This window comes from Aquila chrysaetos, chromosome 2, assembly GCF_900496995.4.
Source record: "Aquila chrysaetos chrysaetos chromosome 2, bAquChr1.4, whole genome shotgun sequence".
Classification (NCBI taxonomy): Eukaryota; Metazoa; Chordata; class Aves; order Accipitriformes; family Accipitridae; genus Aquila; species Aquila chrysaetos.
In genome coordinates this window covers 78775195-78798028 of record NC_044005.1, presented here as the reverse complement: position 1 = coordinate 78798028, position 22834 = coordinate 78775195, and the positions used below count along the sequence as shown (strand labels likewise).

Genomic DNA, 22834 nt, shown 5'->3' with positions numbered 1-22834 from the left:
TGAACGCATATACTTGAGTTTTCTTATATGTAGGTGTGATCATGCATTCAAATAAACATGCAGTTCTTTGAATGTGTAATCACTGGGAAAATAGCACAGCTGCATTCACTTCAGTGTGTGAAGCTCCTGATCTTTTGCAGATATGGAAGGCTTTACATCATGTTGTATCAAATATTTAGAATTTGATTCTGCAGGCGCTCTGTGTTTGGAAATCTGATGGTTTTTCAGTGAAAGCCCCGATGCAGCATGACAGACCCTGCAAGATTAGTAGCTCACCAGAAAACACAGTTTTCAGATGCTTTAAAATATACATTTAAATTGTTTACAAAATATTCCAGAGAATACGGAACAGTTAGATCATATATGATTTTTCTTTAATGGGAATATTGTCTGTAAGACCTAGTTCTAATAGCAATTACTAAATGACATAAGAGAAGATATGTAGAAACCAATTTTTCTGAAGTTCTACATTACAGGTACTTGACCTTTCATTGCTTTAAGTATAGAACTGTCAGGCATTGTAAGCTGGAAATGTTTCTAGATACCTACCTGGCAAGTCCTCTTCAGTTAACTCATCATCCATGGCTAGAGGAGATTCAACAAAGATTTGCAAACTTATTTTCTGTTGTGCTCTTAATACATTTTAGGCATTTCAGTATATGTATAGTTCACAGTAAAACTTTCGAAACGTTAACAATTGGTAATGGAAATAACTTTCAACTCCCTACATCATTACATCAACAAAGTAATTCTTTTTTGCATGTGCATATGAATCTCTATGTGTAGGATTGAACATACACCGGAAGAATCTCATGCTGTAGTAATTATTAATGCTTTCTTGGCAATGCGTTATACTTATTTTTAATTTGTGTTAGTTCTTCTCTAATGTTCTTTCCAGCTGTTGGCTGTCTCTTGAAGGAGGGCTACTTTATGCTTTCGTTGGACCTGCAGCTGCTGTTGTCTTGGTAAACATTAATATATTTTCCAGTATTTTCATATGAAATGATGGAATGTGCTATTTAAATTATAAAAGCTTAGCTATACAGTAGCATTACATTTTGCTGTGAATACTGAGCTCAGTATTGTTTAACATACCTTCAGTATTTTGAATGCATGATTCATTTAATTGTATCACTTCTTTATACCAGTTATCTCTCCGTGTCTACACAGTAAGCTGTGAAAGAATAATGTCCTGATTAGTGGCACAGAAAACTTGTTACAGGCATCACTGAGTTATTATCAGTATCATCTACACACTTGTCACTGCCTTGTGAAGTTCAGTGACAGTCTTGATAGAGTGCTGCTTGGCAGTGTATCACCGTGCCAGCAAAAGCAACAGGAGGAGTGGAACCAGCCAGCAAGTTCTCCATGGCTACCGCTTTTGAAGGCAAAGGAAAAAATCATCATAGCCGGGAAATGTTACTCGTTTGTGTATAAATCTTCCACATCTCTGGAAATGCATTTAGGTGTAGGATTCAGTTTGCCTAATTGTAGACATCTGCAATGTAGATTTCTGCGTCTAGGCTAGTTATCCCAGCCACATTTCATTGTCAGTGGAGAAGAATACACACTTTTAGGGCTCAAAGCGTCACAAGTATTTCAGGTGTCTACTTCAGGGTAAGATGAATTGCACGCTACATGTGCCATCGGCTATCAGTCATCTGCTCTGCAGTCTGTATGGATTTTTTACAATATTTTGTTTAGCATTTTTCCCTTACAGATTTTGAATCCAATTCTTCTTTCCACTCCACCAATTTTATACTAGGATAGCTCTATCAACACCGGTTATTTCTGATTTTCCATTGCAAAAGGGAATCGGTCTTAGTAGTCATCAAAGATATCGCCGTTTAGCTACATAGATTTTCCTGAAATGGATGTTTACTACTCCCATAGAGTTTGTCTCATCATTGCCTGGAGTCAAGCCAGGATCCTTCTGTACAACTCACGGTCCCTGTCATGATAGAGGAGCCAAGGCTGTTTACAAAAAGCCAGTCATAATTTTCACATGGAACTGTATGTTCTCCGTGTAATTGGCAAGCTTTGTTCAGAAATGTTTGAAGTTCACAGTTGCAGTTTGCCCTACCATTAGTTAGTAGCTATGGAAGGAGCTGTTCCATGCAGCCACTTAAGCCTAAGTGTTCAAAGCAAAAGAATTATATAACATCAGCTGAAAAACGTAAATGCTGAAAATAAAGTGATAATAAGAAAAGCTGGAAAAGAGTTGGCAGGACAGACTGGCAACAATTAGGTATTTTGGCACAGGTCTTGAAAAATCTGTTTGAAAGGAAAAAAGGATTACCCTTTTCTAATAATAATTTTAAAAAAAGGAACATTTATTTAATAGATTCTTTACAGGGCCATGCAGAGACAGGTTCATAGAGTTCGGTTCAATAATACAAATGGATAATAACAGTCATTAAGTTGTCCATTAAATGCCATTAGTACGTCCAGTGAGTGCCAAAGTCTGAGTGCTGAAACACGGAAATTTTTTTGTAGGTTAAGTCTTCAACCCATGTATGTGAACATATCACCGTTTACTTTAATGGACCTAACCAGTCTTACCGCAGGCGCTCATCTGGCCCGCAAAAAAAAAGGAAACTGCAGTCAAACAAGGCCCAAGACTGGCATTTTGGTGAATGACGTAGACAGTGACTAATGTGCAGGAGGGTACGGAAAACCGCGGGCTGGTTCTGCATAAGTGGGAACACCCACAGGGGCCGTAAATGCTCAGAAAGGACCACGGTTACGGTCATCGTGTGCTCCGACCAGCTCTTCCCTGTGCGCACAACTCGAATACGGTGGTTTTCCCGGAATAGGAGATAACATTGCGATTCTAACGGAGGAAATATTAAAGCTATAGTAGTCAAAATTCTGGCCAGCAGAGACGTACACATCTAACTTGATACCAGGCATAATTAAAGATTCAAAAATCAGCCTGTTGCAGTGTGCGTATGTGTCACCCGTTTGAGAATACGGCCTTTTGGTGGGCTCAGGGACGGTGTTACACAGTTTCTGAAGGAATACCCAGAAATGCACCAGAAGGCATTTTGCAGGCCTGTAAGAGCCCTTTTCTGAAGTAACAGGAGAAAACATTTTCTTTCAGGCACTGAAAGATCTACTGTTTGTTTTCTGTTTGACAGGTCAACATGGTGATTGGCATTTTGGTATTTAATAAACTTGTTTCCAGAGATGGAATCCTAGATAAAAAGCTCAAACACAGAGCGGGGTAAGCAACAATTGGGTTATTTTAAAGCATATTAAAATTGTGTCACCAATTTTCAATTACAGATATTCACCAAAAATGCTTTTGATTGTGCTTTGAACTTTTATATCAGTGTAACAGTGTGTCTAACAGATTCCATTCATCTCAAAAGCTGACGTTGCATTATCCTGAGGGAATGCAACTAAACAAACTAAACATAATAAAACACAAGTACAACAGTATTAAGTTAATAAGAATGAGGATTAAACAAATCTGAGTGGAGGTTTCACAAGATTGTCACACATGTAAAGTTGTTGCAGATAGGAAAAGTTTTATGAACTGTGTACTGAAGGAACCAATTATTTTTGTCTAGCTGTCAAATTTAATTACTATGGTGGAAAACGTTACTTGTTTGTGTAAACTGTTATAAAATATATTTTAAAGCAATATATCCCTTACTGAGGTCAATGTTATTCTGCCATTCTGACTACGTGAAGAATTTGCCTTCATCCTTACATGCGTATCTACGTAGGTGTATGTTCTAAATTAGTGTAACAGAATTTCAAAGTAAAAAAACATGTTTTAAAAGCTAGAAAAAAGGTAAATGAAAAGTCTGTGTTATTGATTATTTACTTGCATTTACATTTAAATTCTGTTTGTTATCATGAGAAGAAAGGATTATGACAGTGGTGGTACCAGAAACTGTTTTTCAGTGGATGACAATGACTTGAAGTACTGCAGCAGCAAACCTAGATACATTCCATATTGGAGAAAAATATTTCACGAGTACATCATCACCTTCTTAATGCTTATGAAAGTATATTTAAACTTTGAGTAACCGTTTTTTACAGCTACATGTTCTAGTATTGTCTTTTGGGTCAGCTTGTAGTTAACACCACCAATATCTGCATTTCTAGCAATGATAAGCAATGATATCTTCATTTTACTGTATATTACTGCTATGGGTAAATTTATTACAGCTTCACTTTGAATTATTTTACCATTTTCCTAACAGTGGCATTCCTAATAAGTTCAATTCATTGGTTAGATGAGCAAATTTATGATAAATACTTCAGCTGGTGTGACTTGCATTTAATATTAATTCAATTAAATCTTTCTGGTTTTCAGCTCTTTCACCATCGTTCTGACAAATATGTACCAAAAGCTTTCATTTTGTTCCTTCTCTTTTCCTCCTTTTCCATTAGAAAGTATTAATTTCTTAACCTTACTTTTGTCTACATTGCTCCATCAACATTCTTAACTGTGTAATAATACTGATGAAATCTAGAATATTATAAAACTACCCAAATTATTTCAAGAGTAGTAATAACTTAGTAATCACTAATTCAAATTCACATCTGCTCTAATTGCAGTGATTTAAGAAGTTGCGGCAGCCACAGGTTTGGCTTTGTACATTTTCTGAGGATATCCAAGCTTAGATTTAACTGCATCTTTTTTTTTTTTTTTTCCAGCTACTCAATTGTAGGCTATAAAAATCTATTTGCTTATAGTATACTTTCCTGATGAAACAAATAACTTGCTTTCTAACAGTGTGCAACGTAGTAAAGAGGTATTTTATTTTAAAATAAATGGATAAAGAACTAGAAATGATTCTGTCAGGAACAATCCAGCTATTCTGGGAAAGCAAGTAGATACCCTAATGAGAAACCTTAACTTTTGGGATAGTATGAGATGGTGGCTTGGCAGCAGCATTCCTTCATCCTACTTGGCAGATGACAGGTCTTGAGTCATTCTCTGGGGCACAGAAATTGGTGCAGCATTTGACCTCCGGTAGAAAGGGGATTGTCACTCACTTCTCAAGTATCTTTTGCCAGCCATGCTCAGGAAGGCAACTTCATTCTTTCTGGCAAACATTGGACTTCTTATACCTGTCAAAAATTCAGTCAAAAGTTCAGCTGTAGAAATCATTTATGCAGGATTTAAAGCAGTGAATGGGACAAAATATACTAACTCCATATGCTTTTTACCACCTTAATAAGCATATGGAGAAGGAAAAAGTGGAAAAAAAATAAAAGGATATGTTGTCCTGATAGATCTCAATCATTTTCCTGGCATAAGGGGTAGCATACATATATGCCCAGCCAGAAAGATTATATTTGGTTTACATATACATCAAGTTCTATTATTATTTGCAAGATCCAGAACAGATCTATAGAGGTAAAGAGAATAATCCAGCCTGATAACATTGAAGTATTGCCAAGCAAAGACGCAAAGTATTTTCCCAAGCTTAGTTTAAGCTTACTCAAAGCATTTTTCTGCTTCGTTCATTAATGTAGATCTTTAATAGGTGTAAACGGATGTGGATTCACTGAGTTCCTTTCACAGCCCACAATAGCCTTATACAAGGCCATGGTTCTCACTGTTTTCTTATGGAAAAACCTGCATTTTTATGGAAAACGTACTGCACTTTTTTTATGGAAAGCCATCATTCGGTTTATCAAAATGGAAACCACTGGGGTTCAATGTTGTTTGGGGCAGTATGTTAAAAATCTTGTGAATGCTGGGTTTGGCAACAAAAAGGAGTTCCATTGGTTGAAATAACTGGGAAAAAAATGAAGTGTTACCTGTCTTCACCATGTTGACCACTTTCCAGCTGGGAATAGGTAAAGCACCCTTCCTGTCGCATCTCAGTCAGCTATGGTTACTCCTAGTGCTGATAGCAGAAAGGGAAGGAATAGCAAAAGTCTTTAGTCTACTCAGGAAGCTGAATGCATGCTGTATGTAAAAGAAAATTTAAATTCCAGGTTTTGCCCTTTAACTCTTCTGACAGGTGCCGAGGTACAATGGTCCATACAAAATGCTTTCAGCTTAATGCTTGTGTACTGTGTTTTATTAAAATGCAAAACAGGTCACCCTTTTTTTAGTACCAACTGATATTTATTTCATCAGATCCCATACATTTCAAGCCCTGTATTCAGACCTTCATGTAGCATGAATAAAATCACTCCAGATGTTAGTGGGCCATTCAGATCACTCGTACAAATCTGACTATACAGTACGCCCATACTGATTTGATGCTTGAATACATTTTGCAGGTTTCTTTCCCTATTAATGCTCTGTAATTGTACGTACTGCATACTCCTCCTTTAAGTAAGTGTCCTATACTCTTTCTCAAGCAAGTTTGGATACAAGAGTCTTTTAACAGGTCTGAATAGAGGGATTTCACTTTGTGTGTCTATCCTAGCACGTGCTTATGTTTACTTCAGTGTACTGAGCAGTTTTGATCACTGGACATTTGGGGCCTTTTTTAGCTTAAATGGAAGAAATAGAGTCTGCATGAAATGAAGCCCCATAGCATTAACATTTAAAGCTAACAATAATGTAAAGTACAAAGTACAGTTTTGCAACAACATAGACCATTCATCCTGAATAAGTCTACTTACTTTTTCTGCATGACGTCATATTTAAAAGCTAAATTTCAGTAGCAACGTTTTTTGGTGACAATTCAATATTTTGTTCTTTTTGTGGGTGTTCTGTTTGTTTGCAGTCAGATGAGTGAGCCTCATAGCGGTTTGACGCTCAAATGTGCCAAGTGTGGAGTAGTTTCAACAACAGCTTTGTCAGCCACCACCGCCAGTAATGCCATGTTAGTCCTGATCATTTACATCTTCTTGTTACAAATCTTATACAGTGCATGTGAGACAATAGTTTGATGATGACAACTGTGTTTGCTAACACTGCATAGAGTGCTGAGCACGTTTAAATACTTTTTAACAAAAAAAAAAAAAAAAGCAACTGTGTTTATTAACTGAATACAGGATATTCTTTAGAACATAAAGTACGACACTGTTACATTCTTGTCTGTGATTTTCAAGTTAACTTCATAAAGTGCCATCCTTAAATATGTTTTATTTTAATAGTGAGCTTTTAATCATTTTTTACAATATTACAATGCTGCTTTTCTCTTTTTTTTCAATAGGGCATCCCTTTGGAGTTCCTGTGTGGTGTTGCCACTTCTTGCTCTGACTTGGATGTCTGCAGTTCTGGCCATGACAGACAAAAGATCAATATTATTTCAGATACTTTTTGCAGTATTTGATTCATTACAAGGCTTTGTTATTGTCATGGTCCATTGTATTCTCCGAAGGGAGGTGAGGAATGGCTTCCCAGTTTTCTAAAGGGCTGTGCTCCTGTTAATCTCTCAACTGCTCTTTAATGTTATATACAGCTTGCTCTGCAGAAATATATTTCATAGAAAGAGAAAACTATTTGATGGTGAGATATAGAGGAAGAAGTAAAAGAGAGAGGGGGAAGATCAGTTAATTCAGGTACAGAATGTCAGTTTCAGTATAAAAGTGTACCCCATTAATTAGAGGCGGCTTTTAATCAATCCCAAGTTCAGTTTATTTTTAAGTGTTAGACTTTCCCAATGTGGTGAGTATAGGGAAATGCTAACACGAATGCCGTTTTCCTGAAGACCAAAAGCTATAGGTTTTTACAGTCTCTAAAACTGATTCAAACACAAAATAATTTCTGCTTATACTGTCCCTGAAAGAGGACACAAGGAGAGGAGGTGTTATGTTGGTGGAGATCTACCCTTTCAGTTCTACAAACTCAGGTACATACTTAAAGTAACACACTTAAGTTATGGGGACAGTGAGGATGAAGACAGATGAATGCTTTGAGAACAGTGAGGAAAAGCCAGGACCCCAGCCTGCCCTTCAGAGCTCAGTGCCACCCAGCGCAGAATTCATCACCGCTGGAATCTGATGTCAAACCTACCACACAAGTGCTCCTCAATCCGGCTCTGGTGACAGCTTCTCTAGCCTATCTAACCTGCTAACTAACCCTACATTTTTATTGAGATAGGTAGCAGTAGCGCAACACCTTTGCTGGCAGATCTCTGGGAGTGGGAGCATCTATCAAAAATGAGCAGGCAGAGCCGGACTGGAGAGCAGTAACCTGGTCCACCGGCATTAGCCATTTATCAGCTTCAGGATATTTACGACACCAATAAACCAAATTACACTGTCTAACATGGTTCTTTCTTTGTGATTGGCAAGAGTTATTCAAAAGCACTTCAGGACTAAAAAAACAGGGAGATGTTTCAAGAAAGATTTATTGTCAACGCTGAGTGAGGAATCTCACACAGTCGTTTCCCTTTCCACCGTTCACACCCTTTAAACATTGAAACTCACTATATTCATGAAAAAGAATTATGAGTAACATATAATTTATTTCAGTCTTTCAGTAGTGTACCACTTTGCGTGAACTTTATATCACTATCCTACACAGTATGCATACGTGATTATCTTATCAAAGAATTAAGTTTTCAATTTTTAAGGAAAAAACTTATCAATACCTTGCAGAAATTAGCACCTTCCATTGTGCTGACTCCATCCCACTTCTTTATTCAAGCTGTTTGAGGCTATGAACTCTTGTTTTTCTTAGTTTATCAGCTTTCATAGTGGAAGGGGCTTACCTCCTTTAATACCTTTTCTTTTTTTCTTCTTTTTTTCTTTTTTTGTTTTTTCCAGGCTAAAAAGATGTGCAGAATAAGAGATAATACTCAAGACAAATCTATTTTATGTAGCACTGTCCTGCTATCCCCTTATTTTCTACAGCATTTTCTTTCCCCATATGATTTACCTCTGTGAAAGAGGATATTTTCATCTGTAGAACTGAAAGCCATCATTTCACATATACTTATAGTAAAACGGTGAGACACTGCAACTATTTTCAGTAGAAAGAATGGCCATTCCATACTGGTTTTCCTGTCTATGAAATTTGCATTTCCGTTGGGATATATTAATTAGCCTGGAAAGGGCATACCACCTCCCACTTACTGTCCTGAGGAACCATTTTTATTTTAAAATATATATCTTTATCTCAAGGTTGCAGATGAAACCTTCAAAAACAAAGCTGTATAAACAGCATTATCTTTCGTAGAATCATAGAATATCTCAAGTTGGAAGATACCCGTAAGGATCATCAAGTCCAACCCCCTGCTCCTCACAGGACTACCTAAAGTTAACCATATGCCTAAGAGCGTCATCCAGACGCTCCTTGAATTCCGACAGCCTTGGTGCCGTGACCGCTTCCCTGGGGAGCCTGTTCCAGTGACCGACCACCCTCTCAGTGAAGAGCCTTTTCCTAATGTCCTAATTCCGTTTTCTCCTGTCCTTTGTGAGGTTGCAGAGAGGTTGCAACACATACCTGGTTATCAGTCATTGATTTCATCAAAAACCAGACCAAAACCCCTGAGAAATTCTAAAAGTAACATAGCATAGCACTGTATAAAATTTTAAAAATTCAGACATTAAAGCCTGCCTCAGTGCAGTAATGCAGGAGTTTATTAGAAAAAAATATTTTGGCTGCTTAAGATGAAATTGAATGGGCATCTTCCCACAATGCCCCAAGGCTTGAATTCAAGACAGGTTCCCTACTCTAATGACAGCTATTTGCTGCACATGATTCATTCCCAGGGAATGCTTCAATATTGCTGAACATCTCATGGAATCATTCGTGTCTGACCCTACTCACAGGTAGGACTGTGGTGATAGAGGCGGACTTAGTCTTTTCTATAAGTAAACTCAGTTTTCAAATTTGTAGGTTACCTTGACTTGAACCACTTTTAACTCACTGGTGCTACTGCAAACAATACGCAAAAATATCTGCTTATAAAGATGCTTATACAGGAAGTTAGAATCTTAATTGTTTCTGTTTAGGCAATCAACTAGTTACCATTTATTTTATTTGTGGCTCTTTTAGCAAATCACATACACATAGCTCACCTAACTGCAAAGAATTGTTACTTCGTTTAACTACTTAGAGTTGTTCCTGCAAGCCAGTTTTGGCAGTTACAACTCCTAGTCCTAACACTGAAATTCTAGAAGAAAGGCATTTGATAAAACAGCTAATCAATCTATCTACATGGTATTTTAAAAAAATGACCTCATAACAAGATTTCCCAATGAGGTCAAAAAAGCACCTAGATTTGATAAGGTCATCCCTTATCAAAAAGGGGAAGGAGTTTTTTTTTCTTCAGTCATGACAACTTAGGCAGAAGTAAATGTACAGAGACAACTTATTCACTAATCAGTAGATTATCTCCAGTCAAGGTGATGATAGTGGTGTGGTGGAAGACAAAGAAGCCGAGGCATATTGCTGTTTGAACTCTTTGACAGAACACATCATTGAATCTTCTTTAGTCCTCCAGATTTAAATAGTAAACTGGGCAAAACACTTGAGAACTAATTAAGGTAATTTTTTTTCATATGCGAAAAGAAAAGTAATAGAAAGTTCTTCAAGAACAGCAAAGGAGTACAGGTTGATGCACTTGAGACAATTTTTGTTTCAAAAATGTGTATGGTCTGCACTTATATGGACCAGTTTGCAGCAGCAAAGACACAGTTGTTTACTGCAACAAGTTCCTACACAGAAAGAGACACAACTCCAGTAAGTTCTGTTTCAATCTGGCTCTAGAGAGTCTGGCTTTCTAGCTCCAGAGAGCCTTAGGTGATTAGAAGCCAAGATAGTGGCCATCAGGCACGGAGTGCAATGCAGTCTTTGCACTGCACAGGGTACCTCCCCAGCTGAGGAATAGTCTGTTACTTTCTGTTGTCTGCAAAAGCATTTTGCTCTGCCAGTGCCTGTCAGGGAAACCCTGCCAATGTATTTGTCACTCTTGATGACAGCTACAAAGCTATCTCAGTTATAGCCTATAGGATTGATCTAATATTTATAGCATGCCAGCACAGACAAAACAATAATTCTGATTGTCAGAAAAAAATATGGGGTGGAATATATCACCGTAAAATTCAAACAAAGAGGAGGACAGCCCTGCTTTACTCGCCTTTTTATTGTCATTACATTACAAAAAGACACAGACTTTTACAATTATATATATAACCCCCCCGTTTTTCCTCTCAGTTATATTGATATAAACACAAATGATGGAAACATTTTTTACTTTCTCTGTTATGCTGTATCAATGGTCTTGTGTGACAAGGGCTGCGTTAGGAAGCCAGGGAGGTTCACCGAGTAAGACATACAAGTAGAAGAGAACTAGGTGACGTGTTGTGTCTGTTTCTGCCCTCCATCAATGTCATTTGAAAAGATATTAAATCTTTCAATACTTTCATTTCCTAACTTCTAAGGTAAATATAATACTTCTTAAGCATGAGACCTCTTATAGACTATTTGGAAATGAGGAAAGAAAAATGCAAAGTAAGAGTTAGGTATAATAGCCTTATGTTGCTGCCTTAGTCCAGAGAGCCTAGGGGGTTTTTTGTTTGGTTTTTTTTCTCTTCTTGCTGTTTAAATACCTAATTGGGCATTGAAAGATGGTGAGGCATGTGTCACAGAACAGAGCATGATAGGAGAGGTTACTGCTGAAGCGTCTCCATCAGAGCAAAACAGTTTGCCTGACCTGCTTAAACACAAGATTGTCTAAAGCTAATTTGAATCATACTGAGTTACTCCTGTTAATGCTGGCAATGGGAGGAACCCACATGTGTTTTCTCCTTTTGCTGTGCTCTGCTGACTAGAGAGCATTTGGATTAAATGCATCGTTGGCGTTTAAAGCCCACATTTCTGTATTGCGGGAGAAAAATAAAGAGTGCATGAGTAGGGAGAGGGTAAGTTATAAAAGCTTGGAGTTGGTTACTGTTGCTAAGGAAACCACTTCCCTGGTATCGGCACGTTCATCACATCTGTCTCTCCTGCTCTGCCTGGCTCTAAGAAAATCTTGTAACTTGATGTTAAAAGGCGGGGGGAGAAAGAAGATTACGTTTCAAAGTAAAATGTAAAGACAGCACAGTCTTTACATACTCAAACAACAAGCTTGAACAAGCGGTTTAGAAAAATAAGCTGGTATTTAGAAAGTTCAACCTTTTTGTTTCTGACTTGTGTGAGGACACCTAGAAGTTGCAATGTATGTCGATATGATGGATACAGCTACATTTGACATTCTGTTAACGTGTTCAAATCATATGCTGCTTGCACTTCAGAAACATTTTAAGAAACATGCACGTTTAAGAGGATCCTAACATCAAGATTCACCGCTTTAATAGAGAAGGTAGCGAAAGTAGGACATGAGATTCTTGAGATCTCTGGAGCTACCTGAACTGGGAAAGCTTCATGAACACAGAGTCCCAAAAATAAGAAGGCCCACTGCATGGAGTGAAAGGTCACATAGTGTGTTCTGAAGTAAATGCTTTAGGGTCAAGCATCATGAGGCTTGAGATGACCTTCAGCACAGCTGGGGATGCTTTGGAGGGAGGTATTTTTATTTTATTTTTTTGTCAAATCACTGTGCCAGTGCTTCTCCAAGAGCATAGAAGTCTGAAGAGTGACCTGACCTCAGCATTGATAAAGTGAGAGAAGTCTTGGATTAAATTTGCAACAACTGGGAGATGCCAAATTAAATTAATGTCAAAAACATGGAAAACCACAGCCAGTGTAGTGCTTAAAATCAGAACCTGAGTCACGATACAGGTCAAGCACACTTTACATTACCTGACCACATGTGCAAAGTCTCGGTGTTTTGAAATCAGTCCAAACCTTCCCATCTTGCTTCATTCTTCTTTCTGCTCTATATTAGTCTTCCTCCACCTGCAACAGTCACTTATCAAGTCTGCAGAGTGCTCTTACCCATTTAAGGGTTGAGCACTTTAAAATAATGCTTCCTAATTACAAAAAAATTAGGGTTTTTTCTATTTCATTTTCCCTTTTGTGAAAGCTCTTAAACAGCTTGCAGTAGAATACGATGTGTTGAAAGGGTCACCTTTTCATCAGCAACAATTAATGAATTATCCTTTTCTGCTGTTCACAAAATGTCCATGAGTAGAACAGGATTTTCTCCCTTTTAATTACTCTGAATAAGACATCAAGTAATTTCTACAGATAATAAATGGAATGTGGATTTTTATAGGCATTTCATTGAGAGTACGTTCATATTCAAACAAGAAATGATACTAGTTTGTTTTGGTTGGAGGTCACCCAACTAAGTTGCTGTTTTCCAAGTCACATCTTGCAATCAGGTTGCAAATATGGATACTAGCATTTCTGGAACAAAATGTCACATTGTAAAACTTAGATTGTATTGCTATATTAGAATGCATCTGATGATACATATAGAAGTGAAACAAATTAGGTTTTGCTTTCAAAGAAATATTCTCTCTATACTTTTAAAGTATTGGTAAAAATATTCCTTTCCATTCAAAAGTTGCTTTGCTGTCCCTACCATGGAATGTGTGAAAAAGACGCAAAATATATTTCCATTCTACTGTCAGCAAACAGGAACTGCATTTTTCTTTTGAATGTCCCTCTCTGTTGAACCACATCTTTCTGACATGTGTTGCAGAATAATATTTCTTTAGACATACATTCCGCCCAAAATCAAAGTTTTTTAAAAAAAAGCCTTTCCTATGAAAAGATAATTTCTCAAATACACTTGTGTTTTAGGGAAAAGTCTTAAAATTTACTTTATGGATCATATTAGTAAACAGTAATTTCTGAGAAGTTCCATTTTTTTTTTAGTTTCAAGAAACCGGACTCTGTGCAGAGTCCATTTTTCTTCTTCTTGTGCTCACAGTGAAGATATTTACCTGGTCTGAAGTGTTTTACTCCTAGAAGTGATGCAGGAGATTCTCTATGCATGGAGTTAGAGCTTGTGATGGGAATCAGTAACATCTTTCAAATTGGCTTGTTCTTTAAAGTATAATTAGGAGAGCGCTATGAATCTGATTATAGTAACTGTCTTTCAAGAATCTTACATTTATCAAGCAGAAGATACATTTTGCAATGGTTAATAGTGTATCTGTTAATCCTGCTATATCAGGCCTGTACCAAACTGAATGAGAAGACAAAGCCAAATACTGTCACTCAAGACAGATTTGGCTTGAGTACCAGATCATCACTGACTACTAGTTAATTCTGTCCATAGGCAAATCTAATTCTGTGGTCTTGGTATGACAGACTGACAGACTTTGCAGCAGCCACAAAATACAGCAAATGTATGAAATGGCAGAAATAAGCACTTATGTTTACTGCTTCTGGTTTATTAATTATGCTAAAAAAAAGTCACGCATTGTATTCCATACAGTTTAATTTAATCTTTAATAGGAGTAGAGTATATGATGTTGCACAAGAATCAGTATAAGGTATTGTTTTCACAGGTTCAAGATGCATTCAGATGTCGACTGAGAAATTGCCAGGATCCAATCAATGCAGATTCCTCAAGTTCTTTTCCTAACGGACATGCTCAAATCATGGTTAGCTTTTTTTTTTTTCTTTGACTCATAATTTAGTGTTCCTATCCAAAAGAAAACACTTACAATACTGTACGTGGCAAGTATGCACAGCTGAAATATGAACACCATTTTTAAGCGTAAGTCTGTTTAGGTCATTATCTGCTTGCTTAAATCTCTGAGCAAGTTTTAAGTTATTAGTACGATCATTTAGTAGAGCACAGTGAATTAGTATCTTCCACCAGCGTTCTTTATGACAAAAGATTCTTACATAAGAAAATGAGAAAGTAATCTAATAATATATCATTACTTTTCCTACTGTTGTAAAGAGCACTGATACATTTGAGATTCTTCCTTTCATGAGCCCTTGAAAAATATTCCTCTCAAACTAATTCAGACAAGGAGAAAGTGCTAGAGATTCTAGAGGGGGGATCTATTTAGTGGCTTGAATTAAGGAGATAGATAGTGAATGGCTTAGTATGCCAATTTGGATTTACTAATACTGTTAGGCAGCATAGTAAGACAAAATATTGGTCCCTTCACTTTCAATGACAGTTTGTCATTGACTCTAATGGGGACAGGATAAGGCCCTAAAAAAAAATTGCAAGGCTCAGCAAGCAGGTGCCCTTCAAAAAGTGGTGAATCAAAAAAGAATCCAATGTTTGGACTTCACAAGCAAGAAGGAGGTCAGTTTTATTAAACATTTTTCATGTAATAAACTTTTTGTGGAAATAAAAACATAACTGAAAATTACTTGAATTCTGTAACAGGATAAATAGTTTTGCTTAGCTGTGAAAAGTGTGCTTGGATTTTCAGCTGTTAAAATTCATTCTTAGCTCTTACCATTCGGTTTTACCCAATGAAATTAATAATAGTTGTTTTCAGGGAGTGCAAACTTTATGTGATTACATCAGTAGCAAGGATGGACAGACTGCTATATAACAAATAACCATTTCATAACAAATAATGAAGTTTCAGACAGGGTGGACTAATTGGATTACACTTATTCACAGTAATTTGTATTGCAGGCTATTTTCCATACTTCTGTTTATAAAATTACTATGAAAAGCTTCCTTAAAGATGATCCTTCCATGAGATGTAGAAGTTACTCTTCCATATACATTAAAAAACTATACACTGTATCGTTTTATTAAAATTATATACTCTACTTCCACCTATTTTATTTTATTTTTTCTGGTCAGGCAGCATACTTTGAAAACCACCCAGTTATACTTTAGGAAACTTTGTAAAGCTCTGCTGTTGTAAAACAATACACTTCACCTTCTCAGCAACAAGAAACCACTTTTAAGAGACTATGACTCTGTAAGTAGGACATTTTGGAAGCGCTAGTTGGCAAAAAGGTATTGTGGTTTAGTTTTCAATTAATAATGGTTGTCCCGTTTCGTTGTTTCTTGTTACAGACTGATTTTGAAAAGGACGTGGACATTGCTTGTCGGTCAGGTAAGAACATTGAGAGAGTACTTAGCCAACAAAAAGAAGTCTTGTACTAGTTCCTTGTGAAGTGAAAACCAGAAAAATATCAGGGTTTAATTGTTTACAACACATATTTATAAATGTAAACAAAAAAGTGATGCCACTGTACGAATACATTTATTTCATTTTCTTACAAAAGCCTTTTACTAGAATTCAGCAGTTGGGAAGCAGCCAAAGGTATGATTGCCCATTAGAAGGGAAATGGTTTGGGAAAGAAGATCAGTCTTACTCACAAAATTTTCCTTGCCCTGGTACACAAGCAAATGTGAGACAGTCATTTTGCTACCAAAAAAGAAAAAAAAAAACAACATTAACATGGTGTATCTTAAAAGCCATTTATATGAAGGATGCATCAATTAGTTTAGTTTTAAAGAGGGTAAATTTTTGAGGGCTCTATGTGAAACCAACAGTAGCTTAAGCAAGATGGTATCAGGGAAATGAAATTTGATTCCACTTTATGGAACAAATTGGGGGTTTTAAGAAATTTCAGTAATGTGATCTTTAACGAGCCAGCTATGCCTGTTTCTGTATATTAAAAATAACACATTTTAAGCAGTTTATTTGCCAACCTTGCTTAAATAAAGCAGAGTGTAAAATAAATGGCCTTTTAAACCCTACAGACATTTTTAACTCTAGGAGATACTCCCAAAGGAGAGTTTTACGTAGGGAGGCAATCCTGCCTAGACACCCTCTGTCTTCAGTGAGGAGAGAAAGAAAGAGAGAGGGTGTCCTGTCAGGGCAGAAGCCTGACTCGGCTGCTCTGCATCACCCACGTGGAGGTCGCTGCCTCTCTTCCCTGGCTATATGGGAAGCCAAGAAGGCTGACCTCGTTAAGGTAAAGTTTGAATTTCCAGTCACCCACCTTTAAAAAGCTGCCAGTTCAGTTTCTGGCAACATGGTAATAATTCTTCCATATGGATTAGTTTTAATATGCACAGGTATTTTTGAAGGGAGCAGGATAGCACACGGTAACACAAACGCATGTCTGTCACCATCTAATGGGGACAGAAGTCCAGCATTGGTCCATGTAGCTCCTACTTCTTACCTTTGCCGACACAGCTCTGCAGTACGGACAGCCTTGTCCGGGGCATCCTTAAGGGGATGGACTTTGAATACAGTCATGAACAGGCTTTTAAACATTTCAACTCAGTTTCTTTTCATGAAAGCTTTAACAATAGGTCACTGGTTAAAGTATCTTCAGCGTGACTGGAAACGATGAAGCAGCCACACTGAAGTGGGGTATTTGTGCATGGTGTTGAGAGGCAAATTGTTCTTTTCATAATGGAAAAATGAGAGGCAGTTTTGCGTGAGGTGGGAGAGTGGGCTGCCTTGTGAGCTGCGTGCTATGGAACACGGCAGTGAACTGACAGGTACCGGGGGATCTGGGTCATCAGAGCCCTCAGGCTACCAAAAGGGATGTAAATCTAACACCTGAGATACTTCAAGTTGTCTTACTGTCTCAGCCCATGAGCTGGATTTTACTGCACAAACTAGCACTGGTGTGAATTAAAATGTTTTCAAATGGGACAAGAAAATCCTTGCACCCAGCTGGAATAAGCCCAGTAGTTGGTTACTTTAATATTTTTTTTCTTACTATCTATCCTTTTTCTTTCTTAATTGTTGAATTATAGACTTATATTTTAAGAGCAATAATTGTGACCGAATAGGTGCTTTGCTTCTGAATGCATCCTTCAGTGCTCCTGGAAATTTTGTATTCTATGACAGGATTACTAACTTTTACTTGTGGAGCTTAGCCCAACAAAAAATTGCTGGATGTTGCTACAAGTTTGACCAGGAAAGCCTAGGCCTACACCAGAAGTGGATTATGACTGTTTTATGAGACATGTTTATATTCTTTATAACCTTGTCAGATGCAGCAAAGTATGTCTTTCTGATACCAATGGAATTTCTTCCCAAAGTGGTTACTTTTTTGTCACTTTTATTTAAAAAATAATTTAACACAGAAGAGTTTAAAAAAGTCAGTGAAAAGGAACATTTAGGAGCTCGGGAACACATGTTCACAGTTATAATGTTATGGTAGGTCATTACAATGGATTGACAAAATGATTCTGCTTTACAATCTGTTTGACATTTTCCAGGAGGTTATGTGGAGTTAATAATGGCAGTACAGGTGTCATAGCGTATTTTTTGGAAAACCCTGAATCGCGTTCCACATGGAAGGCTTTTGCTTAAGCTGTAGGTCACCTAAGATCTATGTGAGGCAGTAGGAATAAATGAAGGAGTGTTTTTAATGTATATAAATGACTGAGGCTCAGTCAGAGATCTGTGTCAGTTATACATGGTAGATTAAGAGATATTGATTTAAAAACAAAAAAACCCCAAACCTTCCCAAAACAATATTTCTAGAATAAAATTTATTAAATGGATAGAAAAAGAGTTAAGAAGATGCACGGGTAAAAGGAGTGCTGCTAAATAAAGCCAGAAGAAAAAGCAGTGTTAGGCAGACATGGTTTCATGTTGTAAGAATTCTGTTCTCTGACCCACAGTTCTGCATAAAGACATTGGACCTTGCAGAGCAGCTACTATAACGGGAACACTTTCTAGAATTTCACTAAACGATGAAGAGGAGGAGAAGGGACCAAACCCTGAAGGAATGAGCTATTCCACCTTGCCTGGAAATATCATCTCCAAAGTCATCATCCAGCAACCAACAGGTCTCCACATGCCTATGAGTATGAGTGAACTGGCCAATCAGTGCTTGAAAAAAGACAACAGCGAGTTGCGGAGGACTGTGTATTTATGCACTGATGATAATTTGAGAGGTGCAGATATGGACATAGTCCATCCTCAAGAACGGATGATAGAAAGCGACTATATAGTCATGCCCCGGGGCTCAGTAAATCCCCAGCCATCACTGAAAGATGAGAGCAAAATGAATATAGGCATGGATACGTTGCCTCATGAAAGGCTGTTGCACTACAAAGTTAATCCAGAATTCAATATGAATCCCTCTGTAATGGACCAATTTAATATCAATTTAGACCAGCATCTTCCCACCCAAGAACATATGCAGAATTTACCATTTGAGCCCCGCACAGCAGTGAAGAATTTCATTGCCTCGGAGCTGGATGACAATGCAGGATTATCAAGAAGTGAAACCGGATCCACAATATCAATGAGCTCTTTAGAGGTCAGTGGTGCATAAACAAATTGCATGCTCTGTTGTTCTAATTATATGATAAGACAATAAATTGTGTCTTGTGTCTAAGGGGTGAAGCTAATGTTTTGATTCAGTATAAATTATTGTTTGGGATCATACACTGCTGTTCATATTTCTTTTATTATCAGAAGTCTTTATACCTTGAAAACAAGATTAAATTTTCAGAGGCAGTCTGTATGAAACTGTATAGTTCTGGAGATTTAACATTCCACACAACTGCAAAGGATTTTGTGACCTACCAGGTAAAGTCCACTGGAAAATACTGTCTTGCTATGAGAAGAAAAACTATTCCTGCAAGATACAAATGATAATCGTGGACCCTACCTGCAAGCACATGCAGTTGAAAATATTTGCCATTTTATTGCTGACAAGCATATCTGTCTCGGATATGATAGGTCTGATTCTGCTCTCACTAGTGTAAATCTTGGAGTCGTCCACCCAATAATTCACCATTTACTGATTTATTTTCTATACACATTTGCATGCTTGCATGTGTGTGCAGGCATTAGTACAACTGATGTGTGCAAGGTACAAGTGGACTGCATGTGGAGTATCCTAGATTCCAGTCAGATTGCAAAAGTGAACTGAAAAGCCTTTAAAAGGGATTCAGCTCGCTACTACAATCTGTCTGTGAGTTTTAAACATTACAAAATGGAAGCTCTTTGCACCATTTCTTAAGACCTAAGTGTCAAATACTACTATTCCTATTGAGCCTTTACTTAGGCAAAACCACCAGTGAGGTGGACTTGATTTCATAGTGGGGCCTCCTAAAGAATTGGAAATACATTTCACCAGCATTTCAAACATTATGAAATGTAGCATTTGGTGGGGGAAAAAAAGACATATGAGAAAAATATGGTACTTACTCATTCTCTGAAAGAAGTTACAAATGGAAGAAAATTCTACTGTATGTGTAAACTTGAAGCCATTAGCTATTACTCTACAATGCTTGGACCCGTCTGTGTAGGGAAGCAGTAACTTTACCTTATTTTTCTAGTGTTAGACACAGAACTGTAGCCGATATTTCATAGAATAGGGAATACTTGTGGCTATTTCTTCTAAAATGGAGTTGAAGTTTCAGTCGAAGTGTATCGACTGGAGAGTTTGTGCAGAAGAACAGAACTTAGATTCTTTTCAAGAGATGCCTTTACAAGCTTTGAAAGTGAAACATTTCCCCTGCTGTTTATATTGTGTGTGTACTACCATAATTTTTTACAAGACGTAATTTAACTGAAAAAAATAATTGAAAAATTAAGTGTGGGGCTTTGCAAGTAATCAAATAGTACCCATGTTTTGTTGTTAAAGTGAATATGTATAATCTTGAGACAAACTTTCAAAATCATTTCTAAAAGGTAGGGCAAGTCCTTGCCCACTCAGTGCTCAGACAGACAGGATCTTTCAAAGCAAGTTTGCATCATTAAAGAAGTGTTACTGCCCTCAGGTCGGGTACATTGGTTAATAGATCTTAGGTGGTGCACAGGAGTTCTCCAATTTAATGCGACTGCGGAAGCAGGATAGCTAAAGTCACCTTCCAGTAGCATCCTCTCCTACCTATTTACAATACCATCTTTCAGATACTTTTGGTCAGATATAGAGACTCCAACCCAGCCTGATTAAGATTAGACATATGGGTGAGATATCTAGGGAAGGTTCATAATTCTTTGAGAAAATAGACATACCTGCCACCATACCATCCACTCCAGCTGAGGTCTAAATCGCTCTCCAGTGAGGCCTGTTTCTTTTCATTGCTGATAAAGGCCATCTAGGAGACCTAAAAAAAATGAGATCTTAGTTAAGTTGTAAAAATTCAGACAATAATTATTTCATCTTACACAGAGTTCCAATTCCTGAGGCCACTTTGGAAAACGTGCCTGAAAATCTACGAGTATAATGTACTGCTCCTTTAGGGTTCATTTTTTTAACTGTATTTGGATCAAATTTTAAGCTTACCTCTCAGATGGGATTTAGGTACCAAATCTGAATCACCATTCTGTATATATTTTTTATGCTTAGAAGAGACTACTAAGTATGTAGTAGAAAATGTAGTAAAATATAATAAAATATGGTAGGACATATTCAGTCTCTTCTAACTTGGTAAACATATTAGGTTTAGACAGCTGTATTTTTGTCCAGCAAGCTGTAAACAGTTACATTATTAAACCTAACCAAACGCAGCATAATTCCATGTATTAGGAAAAAAACCAGATATTAGGGCAGATCAGAAATAAAAGGAATTCTTTTGGCTTTTGTGTCTGCCTTTGTGGTTCTCAACACTACTTGATTATATAGCATTATTTCACCTTTTGATACGGATGTACTGCAATGAATTGAAGATAGGAACATGAAAAAAAAATGTACAGAGAAGAAAATCAGTCTCAAGCAGATCCTGATAAGCAGATCCTGCCAGATAAAGAATGTGATTGTGGTTTTATGTACACAGTATGTAAGAAGAAAGGGTTGAGGTAAAGCTCCAAAATGCTATTGGCTAGAACTGACCAGCTGGATTAACTTTTACTGCTGCCACAAACAAAATAAAGAAGGGAGGGCAAGGGATTTTTTTCAAAATATTTTTCATGCTTAGTACCATATAATTTTAGAAGATTTCAAGGCCTTTCAAAAGACAAGGCTTTGTCAGGCACAATGGAGGAGCAAAACCTGCAGCAGGACATTCAAGATCTTTCTGTCCATGTTTTACCAGACAGAGCATGACTCCTTCTCCTGTCAACTCATACTGTTCTCCCACCCGAAGTCCTACATAAAAGCACATGGATTTCTGCTCTATAGAGAGGGGCAGCTCCCCTTTCACGTCTCTGAAAAAACAGAGGTGTCCCAACCAAGACTCCTTTTGTGTCTTCTGCATAGTACAGAGAGTTGGGTTCCTCCACTGTTTTCCACTTTATGTTTCCAGGTACTTTCTCTGGAATTAGCATACTACTATCATTTTTATCATGTAATTATACACTAATTATCAACTACCATGTAAGTAAAATGCACTTAGGCAGTTGTGACCTGTGTAAACACAATTCTTCCTTTTTTTTTTTTTAAATTTAAGGTCAGTAATTATTAAGAACATAATAATGGGAATAGCTTATGCAGCGGTTAGACAATTTATCATCTTACCAGAACACATTAAGATGTCATGTGATGCATTTTCAGCCAAGATCCAACCCACCTTCTGATTTCAGAAGTGTAATTATGAACCTACAAACACCTCTAGCCACAAAAATATTGCAGGTGTAACTGTTTGCAACTGGACACCCAGTAAAATACAATATATTGACATACATACTATAGTTCTTATTTGTTCATTCATTTTATGGTAGATGCTAGTCTTTGTGGCCATAAAACCGAACCAGCAGAAGTAGAGGACACTTTGGAAAATAAAAACTCCACATTTTTTCACATTGTAAAATAAAATAATTTCTTTTAAAATTCATTTCCATCTCTACTAGTGAAACACTAGCATATTGTGTTTCAGGGAACCAGTCTGCAGACATATATGCATTATCATTCAAAGAATTAGGTATGTTTGGAAAATTTAGCTTTTGAGTAACATCTTTACCCTCCTAAGTTCATTAAACCAATTATTTTCTGTATTTTGCACATTCCAAGAGATGATTGGTCCTTAGAACAATATGTCTATTCAAATAATTAAAAAGTGTATATAGAGATAAACACATAGCCAAAAAACCCAAAGCTTTTAAAAGCGAAGGCTGAAATGTCATCTTTTTCACATTCTCTTTT

At 37.1% G+C, this 22834-nt stretch overlaps 1 protein-coding gene across 7 annotated transcripts in view; it reads left to right on the top strand.

Moving 5' to 3' along the window:
• Positions 1 to 22834, top strand: part of ADGRB3 (adhesion G protein-coupled receptor B3) — a 464705-nt gene that overhangs the window by 424199 nt on the left and 17672 nt on the right. For 6 of the 7 annotated variants that reach the window (XM_030039030.2, XM_030039021.2, XM_030039011.2 and 3 more), the window contains 7 exons: positions 899 to 965; positions 3141 to 3226; positions 6711 to 6809; positions 7143 to 7314; positions 14344 to 14439; positions 15837 to 15876; positions 18417 to 19060. In XM_030039030.2, the coding sequence (XP_029894890.1) occupies positions 899 to 965; positions 3141 to 3226; positions 6711 to 6809; positions 7143 to 7314; positions 14344 to 14439; positions 15837 to 15876; positions 18417 to 19060 (1204 nt within the window). The remainder of the gene's footprint in view (positions 1 to 898; positions 966 to 3140; positions 3227 to 6710; positions 6810 to 7142; positions 7315 to 14343; positions 14440 to 15836; positions 15877 to 18416; positions 19061 to 22834) is intronic. The other variant, XM_030039041.2, reaches the window with a different exon arrangement.